This window comes from Agelaius phoeniceus, chromosome 2 (assembly GCF_051311805.1).
Source record: "Agelaius phoeniceus isolate bAgePho1 chromosome 2, bAgePho1.hap1, whole genome shotgun sequence".
In the NCBI taxonomy this organism is placed as follows: Eukaryota; Metazoa; Chordata; class Aves; order Passeriformes; family Icteridae; genus Agelaius; species Agelaius phoeniceus.
In genome coordinates, this window is record NC_135266.1 from 20,318,821 (window position 1) to 20,334,149 (window position 15,329).

At 37.2% G+C, this 15,329-nt stretch overlaps 1 protein-coding gene across 5 annotated transcripts in view; it reads left to right on the forward strand.

Annotated features, from left to right (window-relative positions):
- MID1 (midline 1) overlaps nucleotides 1-15,329 on the forward strand; it is a 334,691-nt gene that overhangs the window by 303,870 nt on the left and 15,492 nt on the right. For all 5 annotated transcript variants that reach the window (XM_077173182.1, XM_077173178.1, XM_077173185.1 and 2 more), the window contains 2 exons: nucleotides 6,166-6,309; nucleotides 14,566-14,727. In XM_077173182.1, coding sequence (XP_077029297.1) covers nucleotides 6,166-6,309; nucleotides 14,566-14,727 — 306 coding nt within the window. The remainder of the gene's footprint in view (nucleotides 1-6,165; nucleotides 6,310-14,565; nucleotides 14,728-15,329) is intronic.

Genomic DNA, 15,329 nt, shown 5'->3' on the forward strand with positions numbered 1-15,329 from the left:
GGATATACTTGTGTTAGTTCAGGAGAATGTGAGGGTGCAGCCTCCTCATTGCCAGCCACTCTCTTTCCAAGCAGAGGACTCCAAGCAGAGGACTGGCTTCTGGCTTTTCTTCAGAGGAAAAGCTGAGAAAGTTGGGGTTGTTCAGCCTGCAGATGAGAGGGATCCAAGGAGACCTCATTGTGGTCTTTCAGCACTTAAAACATTTTAGTAGTGTCTGTTGAGAAAGGACATTGGGTAATAGATCTAAACCAAATGAAGGTAAATTCAGATTACAAATAAGGAAAAAATCTTTAAAATTAAGGTTATGAGACATTGGGGCAGGTTGCCAGAGAGGCTGTATAGGTCCCATACCTGGAAACATTCAAGGTCAAGTTGGACAGAACTCTCAGCAACCTGTCCCTGTTCATTCTCTGAAGATTGAGGCAGATGACCTTTGAAGGTTCCTCCCAATCCAAAGTATTCTCTGATTCTGTGATTCTATAAATAGTGAATAGATTAATACTGGGAAGCACAAGATTGGGTGCATGCACAGGGCAACAGCAGTCTTGCCTGATGCAGCTGTGGGATTCTTGCCATATCTAAAAGACAAATTTCATCTGAAAGAAATTTCTTTGTCCCTGTGTGACAGATGAATACAATCAGTGTCTAACATATATTCAAGTAAATAAAACACAATAATAATGTGATACGATCAATTTCAGCTTCTTATACCATACCAGTGAAATGTTATGTTGTCTGTCTCTCTCTAAATCTGCAGGAATTTTGCCATCATATTCAGCCTTCACCCTAAATTTATAAAAATCCAAGGAAAAGAAGGATTAAAACAAAAAACTGACTCATTCACCCTAATCTAGCAATCGACCTCTAAAATAATCAGTCTCATCTTCCTTTATGATCAAAGAGAAATAACCATTTGAGAACATATATTGAGGTACTTGACTCCATTCTGGAGTTGTCTACTTCTCCCATTTGTCTCCAAAGAGAGGATAGATGTACTTACTGAAATGCAGATAGCTGTGGTTTAGATCTGTGAAGTTATATGAGGTTAATTCTGTCTAGCAGTCTGTTCCTGCATCCCTCAGGTCTTCTCCCCTTTGTACATCATATGTCAATATTATCAACTTAATTGCTGTGCACTGCAGAAAACGAAGGTTATATCTGTACCAAAATGAAGGGTTGTCTTGCTACAAAGATATTTTCTGTGATCCATCATGATGACTGTGTCATTTACATAGGTCCTTCTCTGCCTTTTTCCTAACTAATCCACAGTCTTTAAAAATTGCTCATAATGCAGTCTAAGGAAACTTGCATATGTATCAAGCATTTTAGCATGTTTTTTTTTCCCTAACAAACTATTTTTATCCTTGATGCCCAGTGAAAAACAGTTCTAACTGGCCTTTCTTCACATTAAAAAATAGCATATGGGCTGCAGTGGAAAAATGCAAAGCACATGTCCAAATGATCTGAGCATAAAATGCAACCTATGCAGACAGTTAAATACATTTATGTAAATATATGTAAATAAGTATACATGAGCTATAGGTATACATATATATATATATGATCCCAAGAGTAAAATGCATTTGATTAGTCTCTACTGTTGTCCAGAAACTCCAGAGAAAGCTTTCTATTACTCCTTTCAGATTGGTGCATGGAATTTTCATAGATCATAAACTGAATACTTTGTGACAGAGTGAATTAGGCTTTACTTTTATCACATTTCACAGTTAAGTAAAACAAAGACCATTTGTACATCCTAGCCATAGATCTATGCTGTGAATTAAGTGAAGAAGCCTACCTTATGACTGTCATCTGTACTGCTTCTGAACAAAATGTCAAAACCTAAATTTCAGCTTCATTATCTCTGCTGTCAGTTGCTTTTGAAACAATTGACCTTGGCTGTGTCCTGGAGATTTTTTTCTCCTTTGGTTCTTCCCAGTATAATATTTGTCAGATCTTCTTCAATCTCCATATCCCCAACCTTATCTTTCTTTCTTTCTTCCTAGGCTATTTCTTTACTGAAGAAATAAATTTAACTAGTTTGTGCTTATCATTTATGTAGATGTCTGCCCAAAGCTTCTGCTATCCAAATAAAATCTCTGATATCTTTTTGAAAGTTGCCAGCCAGACATTGAGATATCAAGCTCAGTATATTAAAACAATACTTTTAATCTTCATCTGCCTGTTTTATTCTCTCTATATATAGCCTTGATGTCTTTTGAAAGCATTCTTATCTTAACAGTTCCTCAAGCTCTTCATCTGGAAACCATCTTTCTCTAGACATGTATCTAGCTGGACCCAGGCAATATGCATGACTTGCAAACTCTCTGCACAATATTACTGTCAGAAGGACTTTTTTTGTCCATTGTGAATCAAAAATGCTTGGTTTATGTCCTAATACTTTGAAATCAATTGCAGGAGCATCCATTCTTTCACCTTGCAATTTGCCCTACTTCAGAAATCCTATCTGAAACAATGATAAGTTTTTTTCATCCATCACTTCACCTATGACTGCACAAAGAAATATGTATTGCCTAGCATATGCCAGCAATTTTTTCACACAGAAACAACTTTGTTCTGGAAACTCTTGACAACATGTCTTACTGCTTAACCCTTTCAGCACTGAAAGATCAAAGACCAGTTCCAGACAAGGCTTGTGCAATCTCTTCTCATTCTGTTGGCTTTGAGCAGTCCTGGTCTGCCCAAAGACTGGGTCGGGACGGTTTGTGTGTATGACCAACTCACACCTGACAAGTTAATAATACTTAAAATTTGTATCCACATCTGATGGAACTGTGCTTTCCAATTCCTCCATGTTGATTCAGCCCAGTGTCATGATACAAGATGGAATCAGTAATGAATATCTAAAAGAGAGGTTCAGAGCAGCTCTGCAACTCCCTCACAGTCATACCAGCAATATGGATATTTCTAGCACAATTAACTCAAGCAGATTGCTTAGGTCTTCTTTTAGCTCTTGATACTCAGTATCAAAATCCATAAGGAATCTTTACAAAGTCAGTCACTTGCATGACAGCAGGGAGAGAGAAACTGAGCAAACAAAATTAATTTGAGGTTGTTTTAGTCAATCTCTGTGACCTTGTGCTGAGAGGATTTAAATAGTATCTCAATAGACACCCAGGAGGCACTTCATTAATGCTGAAAATCACCAGGGAGAGGTGGCAGTGTCCCTAAAGTGTCCCTCAGGCGTGCAGACCTTGTGAGCCATCAGAGCAAAAGCCATGCAGATGATATGGAAATGAAGGTGCCTTAAACTAAAAGGGTTGAAAGGGAGTAGTTATGCTGGTGAGATCAGTTACTCCTGAGAGCAAATTTAAGGAACTGCATTTCTAATATTAGTGCCTTTCAGGCATTTTAGGTGTGGTTACTGACTTTTTAAGTGTGTTTACTCAGTTTTGAGCTAAAATGAAGCAAAACAGCCTTCAGCAATGATTTTTCTGTCTTGTGAGAGAGTGTTGATTCACAAAACTGGTGAATGAAAGTCTGAGTGTCTGAAGCAGTTTCCACTCTGAGATATGTGCTCTGATCCTCTGTGGAGAAGTGGATTGTGTCTTCCACTGCTGTGCTGGAAGCACGCTGGGCTTCCCCTCTGGAGCAGTGGTGAAGCACACCCGAGCCAGGGAGGGGAACCTGCTGGTGCAGCCTTGAGATCATTGGGGTCTTTGAGGAGGTGTCCCATGGCACAGAGCTCTGTAACAGTACTGGTGAATTCAATAATTCACCAAATCACACACTACCAAATGCTTTACTGAATGAAGCTAACTGGCTTAGGTCAATCTCTTTAATTGCATTACAAATTTACACTCTCTAAAGGAGTACGTGCTGTGGAATGATGAATTTGGCAGTCGGACAGCTACATTATTTTGTCATAACAAAGCATCTGAATGTGGAATTGTCTGCCCTTCTGTAGGAGAAGCAGGTGTATTTGTTTTATTCTGGGTGGTTGATGAAATGAATGTTGCCCAAGAGCTGAATTCATGCAATATAGTCTCAGGTGAGTGTGGGTTAATCACAAGAGTCAGGGAAATCATGTCTTTCTTAGGTAAAATTTCTTTCAGACATTTTCATTACATGAAGGGCTGTAGATTTGCAGCTATAAGGCCAGGTGTGCACACAAAGAGCAAACTTAGGATGCCATTTTCAAAGAAGCTGAAGATGCTTAGGTGTTACTGAAATGCAATTTGCAATTAATTAAACCTTCAGTAATTTTTGTTTTCCATAAATTAATATTTATTTTCTGTGTTGAAATAATAACAAGTACATTTCTCAAGTAAAATATTTTGCTGTTAGGTGCAGGAGATGACAGAAGAAAACTTTAATTGAAGACCATCAGACAAATAAAAATTGATCTACTTGTATATTTGTTATTAACACTTGTTCCAGTTTTTGTTTGGCCTTTGAAGGACAGGCAAAATATTGAAATGAAGCCCCAGCTAGGAATGGAAAAAAAAAAAATAAAACCTCCAGTGATTGTTCTACAGGATACATTTTTGGAACATAGCTGATATTACCATTAATCTTTTCAGAAAACTGGGGACCTTTTTTCCCCCACATTTTGATTATATTTTTCTCACAGATAGCTATTCTTACTTGAGTTTATTTGTATTTCTTTTCATTAATACCCTTCTGTCCCAAGGGTTTTTCTGACAAGTTAAAATAAAAAAGCATTGGTAGGCTTCTGTGATTCAATATTTGGAGCATCACAAATCATGGTCCTATCATGAAACACATTTGAACTTTTCCTTAAGCCCCTTGGTTAAAAGAGGCTGCTAGGGAACCTGTCTGCACTCTAATCCTTGGGAACATACATCAGTAAGCCAGAGACATGATCTATAAAAATTCTTGATGGAAAAAGATAGATGCTTCATAAAAACAGGATCTTGCAGAAGTAAAGGTGGAATTCCTTCAGAGGGACTTTTTTTGAGGCTATTATTTGTGGCTATCAGAGGCTAAAGAGCTGACAGAAAAAAAAACTCAAAACCAAACCACAAACATTCATAGTTGCCTTCCTTTTCCTTTAATTCAGACATAATTTGGTTGTTTCAGCTTGAGTGCCCTCCTTCTTCACTCTGTGACAGCTGGAAGAAACACTATTAAAGCAAAAGGATTTGTGATTCTTCTTTTCATGATGTGGCTTGTAGGGAAGATGATTTGGAATGAAGCTCCCACTGAGACAAGTATGCAGGAACATCCCTCAGGAAGAGAGACTCATTTCTTTGTTATTTAAGTATTTATCAAAGTGTTTGGCTTTTTAAAGATTGCAAACAGGAAAATTAGACCCCAGTAATTTGCTTCAAGTTTCACTTTAAATAGGTCTTTAGAACAATCTCATGTGCTAATTATGGGAAAAAGATTGTATATCTTGCTACACAAAGATTTTGCCTGTTGATTATAAAAACAGAGAGACAGAGGGCTCCTGGGTGACTATTTCCTTGTAATATTCATATGGTCATTATATTATGATAAGAACTCTTTTTTTAATGCTGCAAAATATTAATTTTCTAACCAGCAGAAATTATATGTATCTACATTAGAAAGGATAGCTAGGAGATCGATAAAAATTGAGAGAGGAGAAAATTGGGCATGAAAGTATGAGTGTTGGCAGCTTCCCCAAAATTGTATATTTAAAATACCTGTTGCCAATAAATGACAGATCATAGTGCAGCCTAGAGCAAGGCCAGGAAGGATGGACCACAACAATACCACTTATGGCAATCTCTGGTAAGATAGGCTGGGCAAACACTGCTTTCAAATCAACAGTGAAGTGTTGACCCTCCCTCTTGATATGCTTCAATGAAATTTTGATAAATTTGGTGAAATGATCAGAACCATCTTAGAAAACGTAACTTACCATTGTATCCATCTAATGTGACACAGATACATCACTTGCTCTATGGCATCTGGAACTAAAGCTACTTTAATACAAAATATTTTCAAAATCTGGAGTTCCTAGGTGTTTATGTTGTTATTAAGAATTCCTTCCTAACAGTTATATGATAATCAAAGTTAGTACTGGAATTAGCGAAAAGCTGTTGAAAAGTCTGTTGGATGACACCTCTACAATCTCATACACATCAACTACATCCCCTAATTTCAGGGGAGAGGGGAGCACTTCCCTGACTGTGCCTGCTGTGTTGTATCTCACAGCTCCCAACCCTCCCACCATTCGAGAAGAGCTCTGTACAGCCTCCTATGATACCATCACTGTGCACTGGACTTCAGATGATGAGTTCTGTGTGGTTTCCTATGAGCTGCAGTACACCATCTTCACTGGACAAGCCAACGTTGTTAGTGAGTATAAACCTTCTCTTTTCTCATTGTTCCTTCATGGTTTCTGTGAAACCCAAGTTTCTTTAAAGATAAATACACTCCTATGTCAAGTACAAAAGGAAAAAATTATTTTCTAGAAAGATTTAAAGCCAAAATTTTCAATCCAAACCAATAATGATTTTAAAAGGCATCCCAAGTCCCTTTTTGCAGATGTAGCAAGTTCAAAGATCTCAGTTCCATTCTCTGCACTAGTCAGGCAGTGTGCACATGGGAGCCTGTGTTGAACTGGTCATTAGTTAGAACTGCAGCCCCATTGTCATTTATATAAACTTGACATCTGGACCTTTGTCTGAAATACAGATTAAGTCCTTCCGTCTGATTTTTATTGTCTTCAAGGCTACAAAGCATAGATCTCACTGAACTACAGGCTAAGTCAGAAAACATCCAGTGGAACAACAATTTATAAGTTAACTTGGTTTTATTTAAAATGAGATTAACAAACATTGTATAATTTGTATTATAGCACATTTTTTATGAGTACACTCAATGTTTTGAGTCTGTGATTTTCTTTAATGGCTGAATTTATTTAATTAGATTTTTGATTGCTTTATTGTTAAATAACTTCTCCTCACTGAAAAAAATATATTGTCTAATATTTGGTCAGGAAGTCAACTTTTCTGGATTCAGTGTTCTGGAATCATTGGGGTCTTTGACTATGAATTTGGAGAAGTCATTCAACTTCTTCCTGGTCACTGTATATTTAATGGGCATACCACTAGCTGACACAGCCTTGTTTTATTAAACAAGGAATCTGAAATGAACCAAATCAATCAAAATGTGGAGTTTGTTCAAGTCAACACATATTTAGATAGGGAACTCATCACCACAGGGGGTTGGTGTGTTTTGAGTTCAAGAGATGCCTGGACAGATCATGCAAGAAAAATACACTGAGAGCAATGAAGTGCAATGAAGTTGCTCTGGAATTGCCAGAGCTGTTAGCTGTTGATGCCTGGGAGAGCAAGGTGAGAAATGATCAGTGTGTGCTTTCCCTGTTCCTTGAAACCTTTGTACACCCTCATCTTTCCCCAGCATCAAATACCCTGGCCACGCACTGAGCTAGATAGGCTTAGTTGTGACTCAGGGCAGAAATGTTGTTCTTCTTGCAAAACATTTTTATAAGAAGAAAATTTGTTGAGATACTTTGATGAAAGTCAGTGCTGTGGGCATGTTTACATGCTTTATGTCAGTGGAAAAATGGTATGGTCTATGCCAAGTTTGAGTACTGAGCCAAACTCTCCCACTGACTCCTCTGTTACTGTGTGCACCTCATCCTCTCCATCACTGAGCAGGAGTTTATTTTCCAAGCCATCTGAAAGGACATGTGAGGATTCATGTGCTGGCATCTTAATACCTTTTTTAAGTAGCATACTGTGAATGTATTACAGTGTTCAGGACTGACTGAGAAAAAGAAGATGGATTATTGAAAATTTGATGAATGTTTTGTCAAAACCTCCATTTAGTGTTTCCCTTAAGAGTCTGATTTTGAAGAACACACTGCAAAATTTAAGGCTGTTGGAAAGCCCAAATAAACTTCAACACATGCTTCTACATCTGAGCTGGATAATGAAAAAGTCTAATAGTAATTTTTCAAAAATTGAAGCAAGGTAGATAAGGATGGAAAACGTTATCAGATAAATCACTGCCAAGCAGAGATGACAATGATAAGCTGGTGTTGCTTGTTTTCTAGTCCATTTTTATCTATGGCTTTATGCTGTGCAAGTCAATTCAATAATTGACTTGCACATTATGTATGAACATGGCAGAAGCAAAAGGTGTGCCATTTCCACAGCCTTGGGATGTGGGATTTTACTCCTTGCTTACTAGTGAATAAATAACAAGGTATTTCTATTTTAGGCTGTAGTGTAGGTTTCCCATGTGGAGGTGAAAGCTTTGATCTGAAAAACATATATAAATAAGTCTGCTTTCAGGGATGCATTATAATTTTCAAGCATGGCATGAGGTGCTCAGTATGCAGTCTCAACTTTCATATTATCATTTTGCAAAAATAGTTAATTAAAACTTTGAAGAGTAAACAAATCAACACTGTAAGAAACTTAATTACAAAATGCTCTGAAGACCTTAAATGAAAATAAAAAGAAATGAAAGAATGGTTCTTCCTTTTTTTGGTGATATTTTTTGGTTTTATTTTGTTTTGTTTGGATTTTTGTTTTGAGGTTTTTTTTAACAGAGCTAATTCTTATGCAAATATCCTGGTTTAATTGAAAGCTATAATGTTAACCCACATTAAATACGTGCATGTGTAAGTATACGTGAAAGGCCTTTCTAAATGTTGTAAAGCCTTTTTTTAAATACCATTATTTAATATAGACTTGAACCCCTCCAATGGTGATCTTCCTGCCAACATGCTACAAATCTGCCTGGGTTTCTAAAATATGAGATTCTCCCAGACCATTCCAAATTACACTGGTATTGGAGATTTACCCACTAACATCACAGAATCATAGGACCACTTAGGTTGGAAAAGACCTCTAAGATCATTGAGTCCATCCATTAACTTAACACTGCCAAGTCCACCACTAAAACATGGCCCTAAATGTGACATCCACATAACTTTTGAATCTCTCCAGGAATGGTGACACCACCACTTCCCTGGACAGTCTGTTCCAATGCTTGACCAGCCTTTCCATGAAGAAATTTTTCCTAATATCCAGTCTAAACCTCCCCTGGTACATCCTGAGACCATTTCTTCTTTCCTGTCAATCCCATCCTCAGAACACTGCTTGGATGATTATTCATTTTGTTACAGTCTATACTTGATCCTGCAGAAGGATTTAACATCACACCTGTTACAAATGGCTTTCCAAGGCTGTTCTTAGAATATCACAGTGTACCTTGCTAGTGCTGTTGAACATAGAGAGGTGCTCTCACTGTAAGTGGCATTAACAGGTGTTGCACTGCAGCCTTCAAGTTTTGCTGAACTGGAGATAGGTTTGTGTTTTGGGGTTTTTTAATCCTGTTTTAGACTTTGGGTTAGCAAAAATTTCCTCGTATTTATGGCATACGCATGCTGTTGCACATAACTGTATTTTTATTTCTCTGTCACATCCCAGAAATTCCCAATGGTATTGTGAGTTGCATATAGCAGATAATGTAAACAGGCTCATAGATTGACTTCAGTTCTGTGGGTTTTTAGCTATGAATTAGTCACCAGGGAGTAGCTCAAGTAGTGCATTAAACCCACAAGCTTTTTCCCTGGAGACAGTAGGAATCACTTTGCATACATACCCACCTACCGTGCTAATGGAGGCTGTTATTTTGGAATCTGTTTCTTAAACCACATAGCCAGCCTGACTGCACTTTCCACTCACAGTACATTTCCCCCACCAGAGGCATATATCATCCCAAGATTGCTAAGAATTCAGTAACAAAAACAAGCAATGCTATGTTTTTTTAGTATACTTTCTATCCAACATAATCAACTATATTCTTTTTTATTAACTGAAAAATTGGAAAGTTAACATTTGATGGCCAAGGTCCAAATAGAGTATTTCATTTGAATTCTATTTCATACAGGAAAGATTATTTCCAAATGTGGCCAAACTTCTTGGCTATTGAATGCTTGGCAGACCTGCTCTGTGCAGAAGAGCTATACAGAACTCTAGATTAAGTAGGCTTTTACTAAAGCAGTTGTCCTCAGAGTTATACCATTTGTACATTTGCATTTCTGAGAGGCAGCTAATCACCTGCAATCTGAATATGGTAAAAGCTTTTAAAATTACTTTGTCATGAGCTAACTAACATGCATTATAATTTCATTACCCTATTTCAATAGATTTTGAAGTATTCATTGAGTGCGCCCTTTTTTAACATCATGGATTTGTTAAAGTGTGTTTCAGGATGGTTCAAATTTTTCTCTAGCTCTGATGCAAGGTTCTTCAGGAAAAATACATCTCTCCCTTCTTGACGAAGAGCAGCAAATCATTCTCTCTTACCTTGCACAAGAAATCAGGGATAATTAGTTATATAGTCTAATTTCTAAAAAAATCACTCTGTGAAGGATACAGTGTACTACTGTCAGAACCTTTTCACTGTTACAGGACTTCTTTCCTTTGAGAGAGGATAAAAGTTTTTGGAAGGACCTAAGACAATTAGGAGCCCAAGGTTTAATGAAAAATAGTGAATTTATGATTCACCAAATCATTTTTTAATATTCTAGACTTTGCCTCTTTCTGGAAGTTTTATTTTAATAAAAATAAAATTTAATAAGATTCCTTACAGTCTTCAGATTTCTACAAGAGATTTTAGTGAGCATTTTTAATGGCACAAAAGCAAATTTGGGATAAATCAGGAAAACTTCTGCATCTTTAAAATTATAAAAAGACTGTATTTCTTAAAAAAAAAAAAAATCAATGTGTTTTTCAGAAATCCTGCACATATTTTTTTTTCAAATGGGAATGAATAATGGGGGTGGAGAGCTATTTGTTACTTTCACCTACCTTATTTTCATTTCCAATTTGAATTGGTAATAATTTATTTAAATAAAACATTTTACAATAATTAAAATACTCAAGAGATTAAACAACCTTCCCATGACTTTTGTGCTCCCTTCCCAGTTTTCAAGAAAATATATTTTATTAAAATCTATCAGTGTAAATTTTAGGAGGATTTACACCTTGGGATTTTTCCCATCTGTTTTTTAAAGTGCATCAACAGCCAACACCAGGGAAATAGCTTTACAAATTATTACCTCTAGACTCTGAGAAACTTGTTTTGAAAACTCACACATCCTGTATGGACATCACTGTGCTCACTGCACCGTTCCAGGATGTAATTTAAATTCTCTGCATTTTTGTAGGCTACAGTTCTAAAATACATTGTTTTACCATCTGCATAACCCTGTAAAAAGCCCTGGGTTTTTGAAACAAGAAACCTGAATGCAGCCTGGATTAGGAGTGGATACAATGGGAGACCCTTGGCTCCTGCTGTTGCACCAGTGAGGAGATGTGTACTTTCCACTTCACCTGCTGCCACCGGCAGGGAACTGAGAGGGCAAACACTTCCCCTGGATGCCAGTGTGATCAGGCTGCTTGTTCATTTCCCTGAACTTCCTTAATCATATTCTTTTGTATTTAGAGAAGAAAGGCTGTCCTGACAGGGCATAACTGGAGACAAATTCCTTTGATGCAGTGACAAATTATTCTTTCATAAGTAAATGCTTAACTTGGCTGACACAAGTAACTATTCTCCCTTTTGAAGGAGTTTGGACTTGTAGTTTGGCATCATCAGTACTTCATTCCCAGGATTTTTGACTCAAAGTACAATTTAAAGCCTGTTATCAAAGAGCTTACAGTCAGAAAGCACCAGAACATATCGTTGAGCCCTTTGGTGCATAGGCAAGAGCTGAGCTTTTTAAGACAACAAGGTTTGTCAAGTAAAATAACCAAGTCAGTCACTGCACATCCAGCATTTATTGCAAATCAGTAGTCTGGGATGCCTAAGAGTGGAAGGACAAAGAAAAGAAACGTAAGATGTGTTCTGTCATCAAAGAGATAGAGCTTTCCTCTAGAACATGAGTCAGGTCATGGCCACATTTGGAATTAATCTTTACTGTATGAAATAGAATTCAAATTAAATACTCTATTTGGACCTTGGCCATCAAATGTTAACTTTCCAATGGCTCTCTCTATTGACTGTGCAGGTTTAGGGTGGGTAAGGCCTTCAGTGATTCTTTGGTATGTATAAATCCACATACCCAGGAGGAGGGCATGAACTCAAGAGGAGACTCATAGCAATGCAACAGTTCCTTTACTGTTCTTTATATACTTATTTGGACCAAAGTTTTATACTTTGTTAAGGAGCAATCAGCCTCTGGAGGGTATCGTAAAAAGTGTAATGGAAGTCTTAAAAATGTGCCCATTAGAGAGTTGTAGTGAATAATACAAAACTAGTTTCTAGATGAGTTACCAAAACTCTAGGCATTTCTATCTCTGCATAATGGTCAGTTTATGTATGGCTTATACCTACTACAGAACTTGCTTTCAAAGTGTGGTTGTGGTTGGAGAAGACACTTCTAGGCCCACTGTCTGTATCCATCCTGTTTATTGTCATTTGTTATTTGGTATCCTATCCTATCAGAGGCATTTTAGTTAAAGACTCCTTGATCATATTAAATTTCTTTTAAATGCAGTGCTTATTTTTGTTGTAACATACTTTAATTTATTTTGCAATAGCACCAGTAAGGGCTAGTCTCAATGCAAAATCAATGTGGTAGTTCAGGTACAGGAGTGTGCGATTAATATCTGTGGCAAAGTGGGAAAAGATGAGATTTCCTCTGAGTAGTCAGTGAAATATTTTATGTCAGGAAGCTGCTTCCTTTATTTTCTTTCTTCCTCATAGGAAACCCATTCACACACAGCCTAAAAAAATAACTATAATTTGGTGTGTAGGGCTCAGTGAGAGAAGACATGGACGGATGTTGCTTTAAGCAGTTCACTACAAGTGCTGGGGTTACCATGGGGTATAAAGTGGGTTCTTTCTCTTCATGACAAAGGCAGATAATTGTTCTATGCAATCATATATATATATAAATTATCTACAGATGAGTGACTCATCTCACATCATTTTAGATACCTGAAATTTGAGACCTCATCTATGCTACTCACTGATTTCTGCCTTTCCTCAGAGCACAGAAAAATAGGTTAGGCATTGTAGCTCTTCATTAAGTGTCAAGATAGTATAAATCTAACCTGAAACTGTCCACAGTTACCCATTTGCACAGCAGGATGAATCTCTGTTCTGCCTGCCTCTCAAAAATGCTTTGTACTGCAAGAGAATTTTGAGACACAAACATCATAATACTCAGATTGAAATTTGGAATTTAAATTCTATTTCTAATGGTCATTTATTATGAAAAGCACATATCACATTAGGAAGGAATCTCACAGTATGCCCATGAATTGTCTATGAGTCTGCAAATCTGTATCACAGATCTGTTTCTTTCAAGTTTTGTAACCAGTAGCCTTTAAATTTTATTTTACATAAACTTTTGATATTGTCTGATATACAGAGCTGAATTACTACTGAGTTCTAAAAGATTGTCTTCATGAGTGGCTTGCTGGTAGAACATTCATTAAAAGCTGAAAGCTGTCTGCAAATAACAACAGCTTCCATAATGTGTTCTGTGCCCAGCAAACACAGAGGCCAAGAACTCTGTCAGTCTTTCTCTGTTACATTTTCCAACCTTACATATGTGCACACATGGATACACTTCCACTTGCATCTATCTATTTCTAGCTGTAAAACCATATAAAATGTTGTGAATAGATATACTCTTCATAAATGTTAATTTTTTTATGTAAATATCTAGAATAAGAGGCTGGGGAATCCATTAGACCAGGAGCCATTCCAAATATACAGTGATGGAACTGTATGTATGGGTGATTGACTGCCATGGCATTTATATCACAGTAGGAAAAACTTACGAAGATTAAAAAGTTCATTTTAATGGGGTATTTTCCTGATTTGTTTATGATATTGGTACTGCCTTCTTTTACTTATTTCCTGTGTGTTATACTTCTGTGGTAGGCATCAAATGTAAACCAAATATAAACCAAAAAGGTTTATAAATGGAAAATTTTCCATCTCTTTCCCAGCTGGCATCTCAGCATGAGGACATAAATCAAAAAGTTGCATCCATTAAATTTACTGGCTTAGATTACTTTCTGGCAAAGTCTAAAGTGCAAGAGCCAAAGGTTTCCCTGAAGCCCATGCTCTACCCTGTTTGGCCTCCCATGATTTGTTTCAGGTTCTGAAGAATGCATACCTGGGGACTGTCAGCAAAGGTGCCTCCCCAGCCCTCCTGGCTTTACTGCTCACGTTCGTTTTCTGAGGTTTAAACTGAGTTCATTAATCCAAACAGTAGATTGATGGGATCTCCATAATCCTCCAGTTCTTAAGCAATAAAGAATGCCTTGTGCTGGGATATGAAAAATCTCAGACTGCTAGTGTCTCCACTGAGCCATTTCTTAAATGCCCACTCTTTATGGTTCACTTCACATAGCAAGAATTTAAAAGGTGCCTTGGCTGTGGGTTGATAAAATGAATTAGCGACTTTAAGTAGTGTCTCAGTAAATGTAACAACACTTTAAAAGGTACAGAAGCAAAGCTCATATTGGTTGTTGGGTGCCTGGGAATGCTCTAAATGTCCCTCTGTGTGTTTTGTGTGCTATGACTGATGTGCTCTGTTCAAAATTGCAGGTTTATGCAACTCAGCCGACAGCTGGATGATTGTTCCTAATATCAAACAGAACCACTACACGGTGCACGGGTTACAGAGTGGCACCAAGTACATCTTCATTGTCAAGGCCATCAATCAGGCTGGCAGCCGCAGCAGCGAGCCTGGCAAGCTCAAGACAAACAGTGAGTAACACCAGATCAGGATGCACGGAGTCTTCTCCTTTCTGGCCTTCCTTTTAGGTCTGATCTTTGGAAAATACAAGAGGACAGATAAGTTCAACTTTTTTAGGTGGTTTCCAAAATGAAAGCCACTTATTTAATATAATTCAAGACTGTCTTAGTCTTCTATAGTGCAGAAAATATGTTGGGGTTTTTTTGAGAGATATATCTGTAGTTTGGTCACTGGAAATATCATATAGGAACAAAGCCATCATACATGAAATGGTTGAAAATACTCTTTTGTGGTTTGTTTTAATATCCTCTCTATTCTTTTTTCTCTACAAAGCAAAAGCTTTTCTTATGTTTGAAGTGAAACATTTTATTTTTGTGGTGTTCATAAGATAATTGCTAGTCTAATTTTATCCTCCAGAATTATCTCTTTTTTAGGACACTGGAAAATTTCTTAGCTGCAACCCCCTCATTTTTCATCGAGTTCAGCAAGGTGATAGACTAGTCAGAGATCCCACTTCAAAAAAACAATGGTTACTCAAATTATTAGCAGATGAAGAATAGCAATTTTAAGACTAGTTTTCAGCTGTTTTTTCCTCTTGCACAAGCTAATCCTT